The sequence below is a fragment of the Octodon degus genome, unplaced genomic scaffold (genome assembly GCF_000260255.1).
Source record: "Octodon degus isolate 3935 unplaced genomic scaffold, OctDeg1.0 scaffold00250, whole genome shotgun sequence".
NCBI classification, from domain to species: Eukaryota; Metazoa; Chordata; class Mammalia; order Rodentia; family Octodontidae; genus Octodon; species Octodon degus.
Genome location: NW_004524826.1, coordinates 44466 through 66584, shown reverse-complemented (window position 1 = coordinate 66584; position 22119 = coordinate 44466). Strand labels below are relative to the sequence as shown.

The 22119-nt window shown below is 37.6% G+C and overlaps 1 protein-coding gene across 1 annotated transcript; it reads right to left on the bottom strand.

Moving 5' to 3' along the window:
• Positions 1-1242: 1242 nt before the first annotated feature.
• LOC101568394 (dimethylaniline monooxygenase [N-oxide-forming] 5-like) lies at positions 1243-21878 on the bottom strand. The gene is made up of 8 exons (XM_004646056.3): positions 21743-21878; positions 16478-16666; positions 15482-15644; positions 13888-14030; positions 12534-12733; positions 4184-4536; positions 3975-4047; positions 1243-1621 (listed from the first exon to the last, which is right to left on the bottom strand). The coding sequence occupies exons 1-8, from the start codon at positions 21875-21877 to the stop codon at positions 1243-1245; spliced, it is 1635 nt and encodes a 544-aa protein (XP_004646113.1). The 5' UTR covers position 21878.
• Positions 21879-22119: the final 241 nt, after the last annotated feature.

Sequence of the window (22119 nt, the reverse complement as noted above, 5' to 3'; positions counted from 1 at the left end):
TCACAGGCACCAGCATATAGAGTTAGTCAGGGTGAGAATCTCACCAGCCAACTGTTAGTCTCAAACACCTGCTGATGTACCCCAGGATCACTCCCTCACCCATTTCATGTGTACAAATGCATGGCTTTGCCCCTGTCATGTTTCTCAGCTTTTCTCCTTGCCCACTCCTCACTGTCCAATCCTCAAGTTCAGAATATTTTCAAGAGATTTTTAATCAATATTTAAATTTCTTTATGGATGCTTTTAGGATTTTTTTTTCAGAACTGGCACTTAAAATCATGTCTTTGCACCTGCCAGGCAAGCACTTATTCAACTGAGTATCTCCTCAGCCCCTAGGATGTTTTTACTGATGTTTCTGCTTACTCGCACAGTGGCACAGGATGCTGAAGTCACATTCTTCCCCCTCCTCAGTTTTCACATTCTCTCTTCATAGTGATGTGTATTTTAACCATGCAGCATGAAAAAAGCTCATAAACAATACAGCAGAGGCTGAGTTCTGCAGGATTTCCCATATGGTTGGGGGAGAGAGGCATCTGGGGGGAGAGAACCCTCCTTCTAATTTCCACATTGCAGCCATGGAGAAATCACTTATTCTAGCAGCAAGAAGGCTGTTCTGATGGTCAGCAAGCTAGCATGCTGTTGGGATTGTTACTTAAATATTATAGCCTTAGTCTTCATATTACAGCCTTAGTCAGCTTCCTGTACAGCAGCTTTCCCTTTGTTTCTTCAAACCAACTGTTTAAGAATAATTTAGCAGAAATACTTCGTATTTCTAATACATTAAAATATAATATATTTTGCCCTGTACCTTTTTGCTTTTTTGTTGTAAATGGAAACTTTCATCCATGGGTGAGAATTTGATAGAATTACTTTGAAGAAATAAAAGATAGGATGGAAAATATAGTCACTGGAAAGTAAAATTTTATTTAGAAATTCTGGTAAGGATAATCTTGATTTAGGAAACCAAAATGGATGCACCTTTTGTGGCAAAAATATTTTTATGCCTTACATATGGTTGCTCTTAATCATGAACTTTCATTTGAATTCACAAGTTAAATTACATAGAACTTGATGCATACCTGTGTTTAAAGAAATAGATCTACTGGTAACATACACATAAGCATTTTCTACAATAGTTATAATTACGTTATATAATGTAGACATATATTGCTGAGTAAATCATGGCAATGTAATAATTGAGGATGAGTGGAAATGTATTCTCTTCCCCCTCTCAGTATTCGTTTATTCCTTTCCCTCTACATGATGAATGTATCTAAAGTATGGTAGGCCAGCAGCCAGAAATGCCAGGACAAATGGTGTGACCTTCATCCAAGGCAGCCATGAAGATGAACAACTATCCTCACTTGCAACCCGAGTTCTCAGGGGCTTGATAATCCTCTCTCTCTGGGTCATGATGGCTTTCCTGGCCCCATCCCACTTGCCTGGGCCCTGCAGGCGGTACTGGTATGGGGTACAGGGGCCAAAGAAAACCTCAATGGCCAGCTTTGGATCTGAGAAAAAGAGGAACAGCAAGTTGGGCTTCACTCCCACCAAGGCGGCGATCTCATCCATGTACTCAATGTGATCCACTTGAATTGTGTGGCGGGCTGTCTTCACGTACCTGAAACACAGGAGGGGAGTTGGAAAACTCACAGCAGAACACGGAAGACAGAGGCTTATATCATCCCTGAGGTAGGAGGAAGTTAGCTGCCACTGGCTTTAGAGGTGAAGAAACTGAGAACTAGGACGGTGTGTTGATAAACCCAACACGACTCAGAGCGGTCCACACCAATGTTAGTACAGAAAGAAAAGCAAATGTCCATGATTACAGTCCCTTCATTCCAGAGAGCTCGAGAACCACTGCGCCACAGCATGGGCTTTACAGCGATCCCTACTCTGTCAGATTCTCCTTTTCACAAGGAAGGATTGATCCAGCTAAATGCTTCCTAATGTATTGTGTAGACAGAATGGAAAATTTAACCTTTAGACTTCCTACATGTTTGAAATCAACCAGGGGAGGGAATATCAAGGCTAATGTAGCCCCAGGAACATGGTAGCTGTAGTACAGTAAGGGTGTAGGCAACATGGCCTGTGTCATTGGCTATACAACGTGAGGCAAGGACAACGCATGTTTTTGGAAGATTTTTTTTTTTTTTGTCATTTATGTATTTTGTACAGGGTCTCACTAATGCAGCTCGAACTCGTAGTGATCCTTCTGTTTTCAGCGTCCGCAGCACTGGGATTACAGACGTGCGCCGCCACGTGTGGGCTCCTTGGTTGGCTCAGCGTGCCTCGGGGGCGGGGCTGGCATGCCATGCGAAACAGGGGATCGTGCCCTGGTCCCTGCGGTTGCCAAAGCAAGCGCTTAGTCCACGAAGCTATCTCGCAGGCCCTCATGTATTTTTAGGAGCTGGCACCACTATTATATGAACTGAGCATTTGTTCCATGTGGTGCAGAGTTTGCAGCCAAGTCTGAAAATATAAGGCTGTTTTCTGTTACACAAGAAAAAGCAGCAGTGCCGCCATTGTCCTGTACATGCTCTCCATTGTACAGAATCAGGTTAAAAATGCTCAGCCAGCCAGGTGTGTGATGCACACTTGTAATTACAGCAGTCAGGAGGTTGAGGGAGGAGGATCGCTGTGAGTTGGAGGGTCAGCATGTAACCTGCTCAGACCTAAAAGAGAAAATGCAGGGGGTGCCAGTGTAATTTCCTGGGACAAGAGGAATGTTTTGATAGAATGAGGAAATACATTTTATTCATTCATACAGACACGTGCATATTCAAGTCTTTACAATTGTGAAATGGTGTGACAAGGAAATTTAATGTTACTCAATGAATGAATTTTCTATGCATATTCCTTTACTCTTGAATCTGTTAAGTGGACCAGTCATGTGTGTTCCCCGGTTTCAGAGTCAGCTTTTGAAACATAACCAAAGAAATGCCTTATTTGCTGGTCACCTCCCTTGTTAGCTTTTGTTTCCCTAATTTATAGTCTCATGGATGAGACTTAGACACATGGCATTCAAGGTAACAAGACAGGAGGGGGAAAATTCACATAATGTATGAAATGGTGAAAATCTGGTGAAGAGCCTGAGACCTCATGGCAAGATGTCGGAGGGCAGCTAGTTGATTTCTTTAACCTCAAGCCCATCTCAGCCAGGGTCCTGTCCTAGGCAATGGTTCCTGCACCCTACACAGAATAGACTAAGGATGGAGCAACATAGCTTCTCTGTACTATAAGTGTGCTTGGATCTAGGCCTGAGAACATCAGTAAGGAAAATGATGTGACAAATCAGAGGCTACTTCCACACTTGGAGATCGATTTTTGCCTACAAATGAAGACTAGATATAATGTGAGGTGGAGTAGAGGCTAATAATCTTTATTTTATGCTGTAGCACATTAGCTAACACACTTGTGAACACTCAGTAGGCACAGAAGAAATCAGGGAAGAGATTAAACATTTCGTAGAATCAAATGATGTCAGTGTAATATACCAGAATCAACATATGAGACACAACAAAGCAGTCCTAAGAGGGCAGTTGATTGCTGTAAGCTTCCTAGATTCAAGGAAAATTCTAGGGGAAGCATGACTGAGGTAGAGGTGGATGGCACAACTTTAGATTTAATAGGAGGAATGTAAGGAATAGAGAATAAATATGATTATTTGTTGGAGAACTGAGTTAGGAGAATGTTTTTCACTTTTTTTTTTTTTTTTTTTTTTTGCGGAACCGGGGATTGAACTCAGGCCCTTGAGCTTGCCAGGCAAGTGTTTATTCTACTGAGCCATCTCCTGGGCCCCACACTTGTTTTTTTTTTCTATGTGAAAAAATTCACTATATTATGAATATAGTGTAAGAAATGGAAAAATATGATTCATAAGGTGGAGTTTCAATTTGGAATCACAAATTAGCAATCCCATGACCTTTCCCCATAGAGATCCTCAACCAAGCTATTACTAATTTTTTGTGTACCGTTTTTCCATAGCTCCTTTCCTCTGGGTGATATCGGACATCATATTCTTCACTGAAGGTAATGTGCTCAGACCTAGAAGAGAAAATCCAGAGTCTGACAGAATTCCTTGGAAAGAGAGGGGTATATTTCGATAAAAGGAAGAAACAAGTGTCAGAGGAAACAACTGCAGGTGAACTGTTTGGCCTTTTTGCAGGTTGACTCTACACACCCTTGAAAACTCGCACTGCCCAGCGAGACTGGAGCTCTGCAATGGGCAGGATGATACCCAGAGGCTGGATAAGCCCGATGACAGCTAGCGTTGGCTTCGTCAAGGTGGGAGGAAACATCAGCTTGTACAGGGACACTTCATTGTTAGTGACTTCAATCAGACCGTCGAGGAAAGGAAATGAAAAGCTGTATCCCGTAGCAAAGATAACAACATCGATATTCTCCTCCACAGTACCATCATCAAAAACAGCATCTGTTTCTGTGAACTCCCTCACATTGCACTTCACTTGAACTTTTCCAGAAATGATGTGGTTTGGCAAGTCATCACTGACAGTTGGGTGTTGACTCAGAGGCCTGTATATAAAAAATAAAAATTCTAAGCAAACAAATATACAGAAACAAAGCATGCATAGGAGAAGCCAGGAATTTTCCTTTCCCTGTAAATCTGTGCTGAAACTGGTATCTTCCTCTATTAGCAGACAGGGCTATGCAGCCTGAATCTTCAGTGTCCCCCTCAGTTCTACAATTTTTAAAGTCTCATAGTTTATCCGGGAAAACATGTGTATGTCTTGTATTCTGTCCCACACATTTATTTGTTTTATTATTAAAGTATTTACATTTCTTAAAATTGAAAAAATATGATGTGTGACTATGACTTCAGGTTGAAATCAAGTCACCAATTATTAGCCTACACTCCACCTCACTTTATATCTAGTCTTCATTTGTAGGCAAAATCAATCTCCAAGTTCAAAGTAGAAAAAATCTGTAGAAGAATTAGCCATAAACTATCCCATATAAGAACCCACTTACATATTGGCTAAACAGCTAAATTGTTGCCTTATGTAATTCTATCTCAGGCATTGATCCATATTCCAGACCTTAAGTACATGTAAGGGGGAGGGTGAAGATATAAGTTTGTAGAGTGCGACTCTACAACCATTAGTCCCCCCCAAAACTTCACTCAGAGGACTTACAGCCACTCTTATTAGAGAAAACCATGGCATATGACTGCCTTTTCCAAACAAGCTTCTGTAAAAATAGCTATTTGGGACTTCTGTATAAAGGATCGTGTCATCTGAAAAAATAATAATTTGATTTCTTCCTTTCATATATGTATCTGTTTTACTTCTCTCTCCTGCCTAATTGCTCTGATTAATGTTTGAAGTATTCTATTGAACAGGACAGGCGACAGTGGACAACCTGATCTCAGGGGGAAAGCATTCAGCACTGTCCATGGTAACTTTACTGTTTTCTTTCTAACTGAATTGAAGTGAGAGTTTTTTCTCTTCTTTTGGTAAATTCAGCTAAAAGTTTATCTATTTTGTTCTTTTAGACAATGAGCTCACTCTTTAATTTATTTATTCTTTGTATTTTTAAGTATCTTTTAAAAGTTATTTTCTATTCTGATCTTCATGAATTACTTTCTTAAACTGCATTTCGATTGCGACTGCTCTTGTTTTTCTGGAACCTTATGGAGCATTATTACTTTATTTATTTGACCTTATTCTGTTCTTCTAATGTGAGAATTTATAGTAATCAACTTCCCTCTTAGGACTGCTTTGTTGTGTCTGGTATGTTGATTCTGGTATATTACACTGACATCATTTGATTCTACGAAATGTTTAATCTCTTCCCTGATTTCTTCTGTGCCTACTGAGTGTTTACAAGTGTGTTAGCTAATGTGCTACAGTACAAAATAATGATTAGTATCTAAATTATATAAAGAACTAAAAAAATAAATCCTTGCATAAAAGACCTAGTCAAAAAAGAGCAACTGAAGTCAATGGATACTTCACAGAAGAAGACATACAAATGGTTAATAAATACATGAAAAAATATTCAGCATTCTGGCCATTAGAGAAACAGAAATAAAAGCAGTAATGAGAGTTTACCTCACTGCAGAAAGAATGACCATCATCAAAATCAAATAATAACTAACACTGGTGAGGCTGAGGGGAAAAGAAGCTCATCCACATTATAGGTAGAAATGTAGAAATGTAAGCTGGTAGAATCACTAAGGAAATCAATATCAAGATTCCTCAAGAATCTAGACCAAAATCCCATTTGACCCAGGTATTCATCTTCTAGGTATCTTCCCAAAAGGAGTTAAAGACATCACATTACAATGATACATGCATACATACCCACATTTGTAGCAGTATAATTCATATTATTAAATCTGGGAATTGACCTGCATGTCTAGGAACAGATGAAAGGATAGAGGAAATGTGGCATTTACATACATAGAGTATTACTCTGCTATATAGAATGATACATTTCCATTACTTGTAGAAAACAGATGCACTTTAAGACCATAATGTTAAGTGAAATAAATTATATGTAAGCTTAAATATCACATAATTTCTCTTTTGTTGAGGTGGGGTATCAGGAATCCAACTCAGGATATGTGCTTGCCAGGCAAGTGCTTGTGTCATATATATTGCAAATGGGAATGGGACCAAGAGTGGAGGGAGAGATGGGGAGAGAGGAGAAGTGAAAGAGATGAAAAAAGAATTAAGATATTATGTGTATGTACCAACTCCCCAAGAAGAAAATAATCACTATGTCCTGCAAACAGGTATCCCCTTTTCTCAATAGGCAGAACTACTATGGTCAAAATGGCTATGTCATCATAAATCACATGTTAATTCAATTCCAATCAAAATGCCAAGAGCATTTTTCACAGAACTACAAAAACAATTCTAAAATTTATATGGAACCTTAAGACACACAGAATAGTCAAAGCAATCCTCAGCAATAGGAGCAAAGCAGGAAGCAACACAAATCAGACTGAAAGTCATGCTATAAACTTACAGTAATAAAAACATATGGAATAGAAGATGCAGAAACAGATCTAGGAATCTTTAGCCATCTGACTTCTGACAAAGAGACCAATGACATATACCAGAGAAAAAACATCCTCTTTAACAAATTGAGCTGGCAAAACTGATTATCTGTTTGTAGAAGAATAAACCTAGAGCTATTTCTCTCACTCTGTACTAAGACAAAATAAAAACAGATCAAAGATGTGAACATAAAAACAGAAACACTGAATCTACTAGAAAGAAACATCCTACCTAAGCTATGTAAGTCTGTTCCTAGTGAAGTTGTCAGGCTAGGGAAGTTACAGCAGGTATAAGGAATTTGGTTAAGGGTTGAAACCAGTTTTTTTCAGTGTTTTATGCAACAAGATAGACCTCTTATAGGAAGCCTGGGAATATTTAAGATTAGGCTAAGATTTAAGCTGGCAAAGAAGAAAATATACAATTAATAATATTTCTGAGTCAAGTCAAAGAAGAAAACATGCAAGAAGCCAATAGACTCCACAGAAAATATGACACAGGAGTGTGTCTGTTTGCTGCATGTCTGGGACAGCCCATCCTGGAGCTTGGTAGGCCTTTTCCAATCTAAAATATTTCTACTATTTATTTAAATATTATGTCATATCTGTCTTTTCCAATTTCTCTTCATCTTGTAGCCTTCATTTTCCTTTCAACCTCTCTACTGTTTCCTTTAATTGGAAAATGACGTTTTTCAGCTCCAAAGAACATTTTGTGTGTCCCTTGAATGGCCGTAAGATCTCTTTGTATTTTTGTACAGCTAACCTCTCTTTCTGACTTATTTAGCTAGGCATGTTTTCCTACTTCATGACTCTATGTATGCTAGTTCATTTATGTTGAGTGGTACTCTATTTTGACAGCTCATGAGGGCTGCTACCTGGTTACAATATATCCTCATGGTAGTTGTTCTGTATATGCTACAAGATGTAAACCAGCCTTATAGGGTGAGATACAGAAGCCAGAAATAGCCATTCTCTTGCTGGTACCTGAAAATGTCTCTCTTACCCCTCCTTCCTGGGCCTCTCAGGACCTCAGGCTGGCTCATTCTTATTAACTTTTTCTCAATCTCATCATTGCTAGGCCAGGCACTCTTCATGAAGGGTTGATGTTGGCTTTCACCAAAGAATTTCTCAAAAAACATTTCCCGAGATCTGCCACATTCTTACCTTGGAGGTTCCTGAAGGTGGTGTTCAGTCCCTCACCTGCTCCATGAGGAAGAAAAGCTGACAGAGATCAAAGCCTTAATGGACCCCTGTTGGTTTTTTTCCTCAAGGGATAAATGTGCAATTGTTAACAGAAGGAAAAGGAAAGATATACACATTATTCTGTCTCCAGAATCTTCCATTCTGTGTTTTCCTTTTAAGCAAGCATCCTAAAGAATTGATTGCAACAGTAGTAAGATTGTGCTTACGTAAAACTAGTGAAGTTATTCTTTCCAATGTACTTTATCCCTCCTAATTTATTTCTCTAGACTAGGTTTCTCCTTTAAGTTCCAGACCCACATAGTCAACTGCATGCTGCAATTTATCTCCATTTGACTGCCTCATAGGCATCTCAAACCAGATGGAATTCTCTGTTTTCACCTCCAAGCCTGATCCTTCTTGGGGTTGTTCTCATCTCCACCACAGCAAATGACTATCAATCCATTAATTCAAGTAAAACTTCTGAGAATTCCTGATTCCTTTATTTCTTTCATTTTCCTTTCATATTCAATCCATTAGCAAAGAATTGTAAGTTTCATTCTCAAAGCCCAGCCTGAATCTATCCCTTGACTTTACTCCTGTCATCTAATCCAAGACAATACAATCAGTCTTCCAGGCCACTACCTGCTTTGAGTCCAATCTCTGATCGTCAAGCTTTCCACTTTCCACATAGAAACCTGTAGGCTCCTTCAAAACTGTTCATCACACCATGATCTTCTCATGCTTAAAATTCTCAATAATTTATTACCCTCAGTTCTGTGTGAAGAGTGCCCAACATCACTAATGCAACCCCAGATTCTGTAAAATATTACAGCATTCCTGTTAGGGTGGCTATTATTGAATAGGCAGGAGATAACAAGCAGTACCAAGATCACAGAGAAAGTTGTTCATGTGCTTTGCTAGTGAAAATTGTGGCTTGATATAGACACTTTGGAAAAGTGTATGGAGATTTCTTAAGGAAGTAGAAATGCAATTACCATATGACCTAGGAATCCTTTTTCTAAGTACTTACCCAAAAGAAATGAAATCATGACCTTGAAAAGGTCATGAGAAAGGTCATTGCTGTTCTCAGTGAAGCATTATTCACACTAGATAAAATTTAGAAAAGACTCTAGTATCCTATCCACCAACAAATATGTATCTCTATCTCTGTCTGTCTGTCTGTCTGTCTGTCTGTCTATCTATCTATCTATCTATCTATCTATCTATCTATCTATCTTAATAAAGAAGACCTTGTCATTTCCCGAAACATGGATGAGTTGGAGGATAATAAAGTGAGCTAGACACAGAAAGAAAAGTAGGGAGTCACTAAAGTGCCTGCTTAGGCAGAGTGCAGAGGCTGGAGTTCAATCCCCGGTATGCTGTGCTGGGCCTGCCCCTGGGTCACGCTGAGACAAGTTTGAGACTGGGCGTGGTGGCACACGCCTGTAATTCCGGTGCTTAGGAGGCTAAAAATAGAATAACTGAGTCTGATCTATGAAGTGAGACCCTGTAGATCCTGTAGACCCTGTACCAAATACATAAAAATGAGAAGAAAAATGCTGAATTATCCCACCTATATGTGGAATATTTTTTTAAAAAATGTTGCATACACAGAGATAGAAAATAAAACAGTTGTTAGCAGGGATTGAGGAATAAGAAAGAAAATAGATTTGGATCAAAGAATACAAAGTTACAGATATGTAGAATGAAAATGTGTTGAGGTCTAACATCCACATGAATACCATAGCTAATAATACTATATTGCATTACATTGTACTGCAGTGTATGAGGGATTTTCACAACCAAAAAAATAATTTCCATATGCTTTTGTTCCAGATACACAATATGGGTTACTATGGGATGGTGAAAATGTTCATTTGCCTGATTGTAAAACCATTTATGCCAGTGCCGGCCCCGCCCCCAGTGCCTTGTTGGTCCCATCCCCAGGGCACGCGGAGAATGCAATTGAGACTGGGCATGGTGACACGAGCCTGTAATCCCAGCCCTTGGGAGGCTGTAAACAGGCAGATCACTACGAGTCTGATTTAGTAGTGAGACCCTGAACACCCTGGAGACCCTTCCCTAAAATACAAAAAACCCAAAACACCCCCCCTCAAAAAAAACAAAAAACACAGGTAGGTAAGTAGGTAGGTAGGTAGGTAGGTAGGTAGGTAGGTAGATAGATAGATAGATAGATAGATAGATAGATAGATAGATAGATGATGGATAGATGGATGGATAGATAGATATCAAAGCATACAGCATACTCTAAGCCTATACAATAGCCCAAAAAAAGACAGCTAGATAAACCTGGGTCTCAAGGTCCAAGAGCACGCAATTAGGCTTCTGTAGTCCCCTCACTCTCTTCCCGCTTCACTGATTTTTTTCTGATCACATTGATTCCCTTCCTAGCTCAAAGTTGTGCATTTGCATATTGTGCCATTTGCCACTTGTACCTTTTCCTTCTGCCTCTTCACTGTGGGCTCCCTCTTGCTCTTTAAATCTTATTTTCAGCCTCACTAATAGAAAATGGTCTTGTTGTCCATGCTACCAGGTTAGGCAGCTGCCTTCTGCCTCCAGATGCTCTGTATCATGCATTTCATTCATGTCCCTCAGCATTTACATGATTCTGTAACATCTTATTATTTATCCTTCTCCACTGAACACAAAAATGTTGTACACGCATAGCACAGAAAAAGCTTATTAAACACTTTTAGTGGGTCACTCAGTTAATGCCCCATCATTTGGTCTCATTCACATTTGAGGCATTTCTCTTTTCAAAGTTGATTTAGAGTTCTTATACTAGGGAGACTATACGATATTTACACATGTGTGTCTGGTTTATTTCACTTATGAGTATATGTTCAAGTGGCATCCACTTCAATATAAAGGCTTGCAGTTTATCATTCTTAATAGCTGAATAATACTCCATTGTGTAAAAATACCACATCTTTCTCAACCATTCCTCAGGGGATGGGCATCTTGGTTGTTTCCAAGATTTGGCTATCACAAATTGTGCTGCTATAAACATAAGCACACATATATCCCTATGATATGATGTTTTCAGATCCTCTGGGAAAATTCCCAGTAGAGGAATAGCTGATTTAAAAGGGATTTCCAGACCAACTTTTCTAAGGAGTCTCCATACTGATTTCCATAATGGTTGCACCAGTCTCCATTCCAGCAGCAGTGGAGAAGGGTTCCTTTTTCCCCACAGCCTCTCCAACATTTGTTGTTGGGTGATTTCTTTATGATAGCCATTCTTTCTGGGGTGAGATGATATCTCCATGTGGTTTTAATTTGCATTTCATGAATGGCTAGCGATGTGGAGCATTTTTTATCCATACAAGAAAAAAATAACATTTTTTTTTATCCCAGTCTGTGCCCTACTGCTGTAACAATATCTCAGAGTGTGTGGTTTATAAAGCAATAAAGGTTTATGTATCCAGCTCTTTGTTCAGGAGGTCTGAGGTGGGGAAGCCACAGTTGAGAAGGCTTTTGATCAATGAGGACATTCTGGTGTCCTGGAATGGCATAGGGTCCTGGAATGGCTATGAGGGATGGAGATAGGTTGCGTTTCCACTTCTTATGAATCCACTAACCCAGCATGGATGGCACACCTCAAAATGCCATCTAATGCTAATTACATGCTCCACCTCCAAAGTTATTAACATATGGCTTTGGGGATTAGGTTCCTCACAGATGACTCCTGGGGCCTTTATTAATTTAAATATTATTTCTTCATTCTGTGTTTAATCTTTTCTCAACTCTGTTTCCCACCGATCCCTCTTTTGCTTTTTGTGCCAAAAGCTGCAGAAGTTTTCTGAACTAAGAAACTTCCCTGGGACAAAGCTGAAGTCACAGAGGAGCAGCCCTCAGCTGTGTTCTCTTCTCTAGGGACTCTGACGTTTCTGCCCAAACTCAGCTGAACCGAGGATATCCTTCTCAGGCCACAGTGTACCCCACCCTGGCATCTGTCATAGCCCCTGTCACCTTGCCCTGTTCTGACCTGTTTCCATGCTTTTCATTGTCTTTCTTCTAGACTGAAAGCCTGCTTGAAGTGGACAGCAGTGTATTGCTTATTTTTGTTGTCAGAACATCACAAAATTTAAGTGATGGCTGAATGAGTGATGTGTAGGTGGCATCAAGAAGCAAGCTCACATCTATGTTCTGTAATGCACAGTGTGTGCATTATTAGTGTTTGGTGTTTGTGAATGGTGAGAGTCACTGACCAAAATGCATGTGGACTACTAGAAGTTCAGTTGTTTCTAAGGTGAACCCCCTCATAGTCTTGTTCACAGCTACACACGAGTCATGTGGTCATCACCTGTGCTGTGGCTGCAGCCCATAGTGTGCGTGGTTGAATCTTGAGTTCACTGTCTTTTCTAGGTAGTTATTGATTACAGCTGTTGTTAATACTTTCTGGAGAAAAGAATTGAACCGTGTGAAAAATGAACTATCCATGGGGTATCCATTCTCCCAAACACGGTGCAAGATCCATGCTCCTCGTCTAGTGCTGAGGAATACCTGAGGGAGACAGAGCAAAACAGGGAGAAAAGAGCCTTTTAGGTGATGTTCTTTTATGCACACATTTCTCATTACACATTTTTAAGAGTTTTTGCTACTGAGAGTCAGAGGTAAGATGCTGTGTCACAGGCTGTGTTTTGTGGAGTCCACTTATCTCCAGAGAAAGACTCCCTGTATGACACCGAATTCATGAATGGAAACCAGAAAATTTCACTCATTTTTCTGTATGTCTTTGAAGTAGTGTTTTAAAAATATTCACAGACCTCAATATAGCTTTGTGGCTATTTGAAGTCTAGTTCAGAATAAATGTGCTGTTGTGGTGGTGAAAAAAAGTCATTAATTATCTAATACTTTCCATCATCTATGCCAGCTTTTCTATTTCTATTTTCAGAACATAATGATTACATTCATTATGGAGAGTTGGTACCTGTTCAGAACACATCTTATTTTTTTCATTCCCCCAAATCTCTTCATACTCTTTCCATTTGCAAAATACCTGTTTTTCTGCTTTCCATTATCTACCTTTAATTTTGCTCTTTCATTTGTTTATGCTTTGGGATTCTCATATAAGAGAAACCATGGGACACTTAAGCTTGTTATGTCTGATTCATTTCAGTTAACATCATTTTCTCAAAATGCGTCCATTTTCCTAAAAATGAAATTTATCCTTCTTTATAGCAGCCTCCACTATGTATGAATATCACACTTTCTTTATCCATTCATCTGCTGATGGTTGTGTAAGCTGCTTTCAGGATTCAGTTATAAATTATGCTGCTATAAATACAGGTATACATATATCGCTGTAATATGAGGTTTTTAACTCTTCTGGGAAGACATCTAGAAGGGAAATCTAATAGCTTTAAGTCCAATAGAAGTAATATCGCATTTCTTAGAGTCTGTATTTGATTTTCTGAGGAATCTCAAACTAGCATTTTACTCACTTAGCTCAATTAATAGAAATTCCTTTACATGTACATCATGAATATGAGAAATTGACTTTGTGTTTCTTCTTATCAGCTTAATTTAAATGCCTGAGACCATAATTTCCTATAGATTTCTCTGTCTTCTTTGGCTGTTCACAATCAAATCCAAATTCCATGTGTCATACACGATGCATAGGTTTGCACTGGTGAGATTGTTGAAAGTAAACAGACCTGTTCGGCCACCCGGCTGAGCTCTACCGCAATGTCCACTCCAGAGTTCCCAATGCCGACCACTATGATTCTTTTCCCTACAAAGTCCTCTGGACTTTTGTAATCTCGACTGTGGAAATAACATCCTTCAAACTTCTCAATGCCTGTTGAGATAGAAAATAATTTCTCATTAGAAGGAGAAGTTTTACTGAATAATCAGCACACAGAAGAAAGTTGTATTCTGAATGATCTGCAAGGCAAGATGTGGCATCTCAGGCACTTGGTATCACACTTTGCCCTCAAAACGTTATTTTATGTTTCACAGATCTTGGGGAAAGGGGAATAAATGGAGAATTGGTGTCTATGGATTCTAAATATAGACCATTTACCGTATACATTATTTGTTAGGTAGCAGATAGTCTTGAATCTATCCAAAGTGGAAGTTTTATAACAATGACTATTTTTTTTTCTATCATTACATTATGCTGCACAGTCTGAATCAAAATCATGAAGCAGGAAAGCACTGATTTAAATGTTCTCTATGTGGAGCTCTTCTTTATTTTGACATTTCCTCTGACTTCAAAGTGCCTGATGTCCCCAGTCAGTGTCTGGCATTCCCAGACCTTGTACCACTTTGAATGTGTTTATGTTACTCTCCCTGTAAAGCTCTCCAGATACACACAAGCACATGACAGGGTCTCTCAGCCAAAAAGCAAGTAAAGAAGAAGCAGATCAATATGCAACAGTTCATTATGTAATCTATAGGTTATACCTTAATTATACATGATTTCCAGAGCATATTGCATTTTAGCATTCAGAAGGTCCAGCCCTTCCAAATCACATGTGTTTGTATTGTTGTGTAGACACAGAAAGGTTAGGCATTAGTTACCCATAATTCAATTAGTCAGTTGGACAACCAAAATTCAAACTTAAAGCCCTTGATTTCTATCCAGTACTCTTCTAATTATTGTGTAGAGTTCACTACTCAGAGTTTCTCGTGATAACCTGATAGGTAGGCATCATGGAAAGGCACTGAGATTTCAAGTATTTCCTAACTGACTCCTGACAGGATTGGTGGAAACAGAAGGTCATGGAATAAGTACAAGAGGAAAGGGTTTAGGTGAGCCTGTGGGTGGGGACTAACGCAATCACCTCTGAGGTGGATGCCACCTCAGGGAGCAATGACCAGCTAGTTTGGTTTTATAAACCAATGAAAGTTCATGATAAATAAGCATTAGTAGAGATCTTTTCCCTTGGTCTAAGATTTCTAAGTTTGTGGGTTTGCCACCTACTTAGCTTGTTTTGCTTATCATTTGTCTTTTATTTATTAATTTACTTTTTCTGGAAGGAAGTGAGATCAGACGAATTTGTACAAAATTAAGGTTGTTTGAATGTGGACTAATTTTTGTTATATGTTATACACTGTAAGACAGATGAAATTTTCATAATTGCCTGTTTCAGTACTGCTGTGCATTATGTTGTTCTGTTAACATAAATGTTAAATAGTTTTTGTTGTAGAGTGTTACTGAGATTTGAGAAGATTTATGATCAATTATTTTGCTCTGCAAGTTACCTGGAAAGTAATTTTCTACACAATAGACTTTTAGTAACATACCTGGGAAGGATCTAAGTGGTAAATAGGGGTCTGTGTGGTGCCCACTGCAGACCAAGATCCCATCAAAGACGAAGGCCTCTTGTTTCCCCTCAGTCTCCACAACAACATCCCATTGTCCACTGATGGAGAAATCTGCACGCTTCCTCACACTTTGTACTTTTGTCTGCAAGGCAGGGCACAAAGATAAGTGACTCACTCCTGAAATCCTCTGGTTCACTTCTTACCTTCCAAGACCCCATAAATCTAAATAGAAGGAATGATTTGATCAATTCGCAGTACTGTGGTTCTGGCTCCCTGGTACCCACCCAATAGTGATGTTTCTGTGGGAAGCATTATCAAGGTATTATGAGCATTTCATTGAAAATCTAATTGTCCTACAAATGGGAGCAGTTGAGAATTATGAAATGTCAGAGGCGTGACTTAAGCTATAGCAATGAAATTCTCAATGCAGGGAGACTTGAGTATGAAAAACAGCATTACTTATGTTTTTCATATCTGGGCACAGGTCTGTCCATTTTCTGTAGGGTTGGTTTTTGCCTTTCAGAGAAGAATGAATATTCTATCCTCAATATAGACATGGATTTTACATCTGTGCATTATGGGTGGTAGAGGTAAATAGACTGTGGAGATTGAGTGGATCCAAAATCACCTTCTTCCAGTTGCTTATATAAGCTTGGATTCTGTTCCACCAGCTGTATCCCCTGGCTCAATTACTACTGCCATTTTTAAAAGTTCTTAAACATTTTGATTATAAGGCCTTAAGAATGGACCCTTGCCATGCCACACTGAAACACTGTCAAACTAGATTCTGATGAGCAAATGTCTCCAATTTCACATCCAAGTGAAATCTTCAAAATGTTATTTCATTATAAGTCCTGAGTTTCTAGGGTGAAATCTCACCAATGACTTTTTCCTCTGATTATAGTACACACACACACACACACACACACACACACACACACACACTTTCTATGCAATATTTCACTTCTATTTTACCTTAAAGTGAATATATTTCAGGAGGTCAAAGTGCTTGGCATACATCCGAAGGTACTCCATGAGTTTGGAGTTGTGCATGTAGTTAGGAAAATGATCTGGAATGGGAAAATCACTGAAGCACATCATCTCCTTGGAAGTATTGATGGTCACAGATTTGTAAATACTGGGCATTTTCTCTGAGGAATTTTTCTGCAGGGGAAAAATCTCTCTTAATGTAATAAAATTTATAATTACAAAAAAATCAAAATAAAATATTTTAGGGAGAAAAGTGAGGTCTGTTATAAGTAAACAGTACATTGACTTTTATTTTCTCCACCTGTTAGAGAAAATAGTTACATGGACTTAACAATGAGACTCATTTATCTTCTAAATAAGAGGGAGAGAGATCAGGGAAGTAGCCCAGGGGCCTGAGAAATAGCTCAGAGGCTTAAGTGTCTGACTGACAAATATAAGGTCCTGAGTTCGATCTTTGGTTAAAATTAAAAAAAGAAGGAGGGAAGTCAGAAGCAAGTGTTTAATGTCTTTAAAATGGTAAAATAAAAATATTCATTTGGGTATCTATGCCAAATAAAAATATCCCTCAAAGGTGGAAGTGAAACACATCTTCAGACATGTAAATATAAGAAGGAACAAAAATTGATCACTGCCAAAATATTGACAGTTTAAATAAAATTGATAACAGAGGCTGGCAAGATAGTTCAGTGGACTAAAGCGCCTGCTTGGGCAAGCTTAGGCAAGCTCAGGGACCGCGGTTCGATCCCTGGCACCATGTGCTATGCCACCCTTGCCCCCAGGGTGGGCTGAGCTGGCCACAGAGTCCAGGCATGGTGGTGCATGCCTGTAATCCCAGTGTTGGGGAGGCTGAAAACAGGAGGATTGCAATGAGTCTGAGCTGTGTAGTGAGACCCTGTAGCAACCTAATGCATAAATATAAAAACCAAAAGGAAAACATAAGATAATAATGATAATAATAAGAATATTTTGTGGGTTTATAATGTATTTGAGAATTCAATCACATAACACAAACATTGTAATGGAAAAATGGAGGTAAATTGTGACAGCTCTGATTCGTTCAGAAAGTGGTAAAAATACAAACATGAAGTAAAAAGCAATAATGTCAGGATTACTTTGAAATTTTAAGGGTGACTATTAATAATAGTCTGAGAATGTGATCTGGTTATGCAACATACAAGAAAAAGAGAAAAGTAAAATATACAGAAGTGAATCTAAATGAAAGGAAATAAGGAATGGAAATAATAAAGATGAAAAAATATAAAAGATCATACATTAAAGCTTTATATATTTATATAACATTACATGTAAGCACTTTAGTTATTATTTCAAACAAGCCAAAAAAACCCATGAAATTCTAAGCAAACACTATTTTTATGCTAGTTATAAGAGACAAAGTTAGATATAACGTGAAAACATCAATCAAAAGGCAAGTGTAGTTATTCTGTTACTAGCAAACAAGGTAGGTATTACAGAAAAATTAGAGATAATGAGGGAAAGATTATAATATAAAGATCAATCCTACAGAAAGATAAAAATCTTAAATTGAAAGATAGCTAGTAGCATAGTTTCAAAATATTAAATAAAAATGATCAGAATTAAAAGGAGAAATAGTCAAATTCTTACCTGAAGAATTTAACTCACCCAAGTATGTAACTGATAGGACAATAGAACGAAAGCTGGTAAGGACCCAGAATATTAAAGAACTCAAACAACTGAGCCTAGTGGATGTATATAGGTAAAGCATGCTGCAAGTCTAGATTGCGTTATTTGAGGTGTATTTTCAGTGTAGGTATTATGGGGTCCTGTTAAAAAGTCTAAGCAAATTCCAAAAGACTAAAATCAGAGAATTTTTTTCCCAATAAGAGTAGAATTAAATTTGAAATCAATAAGATGTATATACCCCAAAATACCCCAATTATTTAAAAATTAGCCAACATGAGCAAATAATGAATACAAACAAAATAACGAAATAAAAAATGCATGACATGAAAGATGCACCAACTTTGATTTTGAGACAGTTCATAGTGTCGATAAACCCCTGGCAAAACTGACAAGAAGGAGGAGGAGAGGAAAATGAGAAGAAGGAAGGAGGGGAGAATGAGGAGAGAAGAAGGAGAAGAAGAAGAAAGAGGAGGTATAAATTATCAATATCAGGAACAAAATGAGAACATCATTATAGGATCATAGATAATAAAAAGACTAATTGACGATATTATAAACAATTCCCATAAACTGTCAATTTGGACAAAGGCAAATTCCTTGCAAAAGAATACATAACCATTTTGACAGGAAAAAAAGAAAAATTTAAAAGCCCCATATCCATGCCAGTTAAATTTTTTAAAAACTATGCCTGTTGAACTTGTCATTAAGAATTTTACAAAGAGACTTCGCAGATGAATTCTTCAGACAACTTCACAGATGGATTCTTCTGAACATTTGAAAAAAGAATGTAATCTTACATGAATTCTTTAAGGAACTAGAAAAGCAAGAGATACCTTTCAATTCATTTCATAATCTTAAGTTAGAAAAATCTCACATAGATATCATATAAGGAAAAACTTAAACTACAATGAGGCAATAAACATATACAATGATATTAGTAAATTGAACCTATTAGCATTATGGAAATACCAGCAAAAATGTGGATCTAACCTAGCAAACAGTAAAATATTTAAAATAGAACACATAGGAATTTCTCTAGGAACAAAACTTTGCTTATTAGTCAGTGAGATATACATTGAATGAACAGAATAAACAGAAAAAGCATCTGACAAGATTCGGTAATGTTGAAAATAATTGTAACATAATTATTTGATAAAATAAACCATGTCCCTGAGCTTAAAGAAATTCTACATAGAGATGATAACTTCTTTTAATCTATAAAAATCATTGACATTATTATATTCACCACTAAAATATTGATCTTTTTCTCCCTGAGACAGGGAAGGAGAACAATCATTCTATACTTTTGAGGGAAGGTAGAAGAATTATCTTCTACCATTACTTTTATTTAGCATTATTCTATATTTTTTCTTAACATTATTCTAGAGGCCTTGGCTAATGCAAAAAGGAGAAAAATAAAAATGCAAAAGTACAAATATTGGGGAAAAAGGACACATCATTAAGAATTCTTGGTCATGTACATAACAACATAACAAATAAAAATAAATTTACTTATAAAACATTAGCTAACTTAGCAAGATGTCTGGATACAAGGATAACATTTAAATAATTGTTTCATACACTAGTACAAATTAAAAATGAAACTTTTGTGATGGCCACCAGTTATTATAGCATAAAAACATCGAGTATCTAGGAACATTTAATGAAAGATATACAAAACTTCTACACTAAAAACTAAGTGACAAACTGTGAGTATGTAGTTTCACATAATCTAAGATCACTCTGTATTAAGATTTTAATTTTTGTGAAGTTTATCCACAGATCAGTGTAATTCTAAATTATCTTCCAGTAGATTTTTTTAGGTTGAATGAGACCTTCAATCCTAGTTTATTGAGGAATCTCCACACTGTTTTCCACAGTGTTTGCCCCAGCCTGCACTTCCACCCACAGCAGAGAAGGGCTCTTTTTTCCCCACCAGCATTTATTTTTGGTTGATTTCTTGATGATAGTCATTCTTTCTGGAGTGAGATGCAAGTGCAGTGTTGTTTTAATTTGAATCTCTTGAATGATGAGTTATATTGAACATTTTTTTCATATATTTATTTGCTGTTTGTATTTCTTCATCTGAGAAATGTATATTCATCTCAGATGCCCATTTTCTGCCTGGGTCTTTAAGTTTCGGAGGTCCAATTATTTCAGTTCTTTACATGGTCCCAATAGTAATATTTTTGTGTGAGGAACATCTTGCAAATATTTTTGATCACATTATAGGTCTCTTCACTCTGTTGGTGGTTTCTCTTGCTGTGTAATAGCTTTTTAATAAGATGAGATACCAGTTGTTGCTTCTTTGTGATAGTTCTTGTACAATCTGGGTTTTATCCGTAAAGTCTTTGCCTATACCAGAGATTTCTATATACTTTTCCCCTATTATTTAAATTTTATTTCATAATATGTATGACACATTATATATGAAGCATTATATAGATACATGCTTCATGTGTGTGTACATGTGCGTGTGTGTGAAGTTTTTCATATAAGAGAAATCATGATTTTTAAGCTTGTGTGTTTGAGTTATTTCACTAAGGGCTAAAATTTTTGTATTCAAATTTATTAATTATTCCCTTGTATCTAAAAATGCCTTTCATATAGTGAGTACTCAAAAATATTTGTTGAATAAGTGAAAGAACTCTTGAATTAAAGAAGCAAAAAGAATATTTAGAATGAAGTATCAAAACAGTACATAGAAAACCAGTAGATTGCAGAGAGATGCTTGAGTGATAATATCACTGTATTAGAGGGTCTGAGGGCAATTAGGAGCATTCCTTGGGCACTAGTTGACTCCAGAGATGTATGTCCCTATAGGACAGTTATATCAATTTTCTGCCAGCAAGACCAAACTCCGTAGTATGAAGAGGTCTCATATTCTTGCGGTGGGCACGTCTTGGGTCAAGACAAGAGCCAGGATCAACAGATTGGCCTATAAGTGAACATCTGTAGAGTGCCAAACACAGATGGTGGGAAGAGTGGTTCTCTATGATTATCAGAACTGGAAAATATTGATCAGAAATCCTGGATTTCAAGAGTACTTCCAAATACAGCAGAACAAAGCACTGGAAGGGAGCATGAGGAGCTTGAACCTATGTGACGTTTAGCATCGACCTCAAAATCTTTACAGCAAAATGTCTCTTGCAAGCAAGAGCTAGGGGGAGGGATCATTGCCCTGTGGTAGACAAGAAAGGATGACATACAGAATGAACACAAAAAGAATATCAAATTGTGTGATAGAAGCCCAGCAATGGACAGCCTGCCCTACTGCCAAAGTCTGTGACCTCTTCAACCTTGTACACAAAATCATCAGAGCAGCTGAGATATTCTTCAAACACCATCCCTTTCTGATAATTCTGAGGATCATAAGCAATTTCTGGCACCTTGAGTAGACTCATAAATTTCATGACTGATTGAAATGGGCATATTTGCTCAATCACTAACATAAGCAAGAAGATTAGGGTCATTAAATGATTCTTAAGACATGATGAGCTCTATGTTGCATCAAGGAAACTTTTATCCAACTTGTTACAACTAGTTCAAGAAATGGCAAGCTTAAAATCAAATAAAACCCAAACTTACTTGAAATCTCCACAGTCCTCCAATATCATTACTTCTTTCAAAGCAGATGGGCTCCAATTCTTCATCTAAGCAGCACTTGATGGCACCCAGTCCACTAATTCCAGCTCCAATCACAGCAATCTGTTTTTTGGTCATGATGCCTGGATGGTTGGTAGAAACTAATAATTCTATTATTTCATGCAACAAAAATTACTTTGTCACAAGAACAAGCAGTTTGATGTCCTAAATTTTTATTGCTTTGTTTGCAATGAGAATACCAATATATTGATTACCTATCAAAGACTCTGATACATATAAGAGATGCTAAAATGCACAAAACCCAATCATTCTTGATTCTTTTGTAGTCAGGCATAAAAATATAACTACTACATTCCAGA

Coding starts and splice junctions, on each gene's coding strand:
- LOC101568394 (XM_004646056.3), bottom strand. CDS start 21,877: ATGACCAAAAAACAGATTGCTGTGATTGGAGCTGGAATTAGTGGACTG. Junction 14,031..15,481: donor ACCACTTAGATCCTTCCCAG/GTATGTTACTAA, acceptor CTATCTCAACAG/GCATTGAGAAGTTTGAAGGA. Junction 12,734..13,887: donor TCAGCCGGGTGGCCGAACAG/GTCTGTTTACTT, acceptor TGTCTCCCTCAG/GTATTCCTCAGCACTAGACG.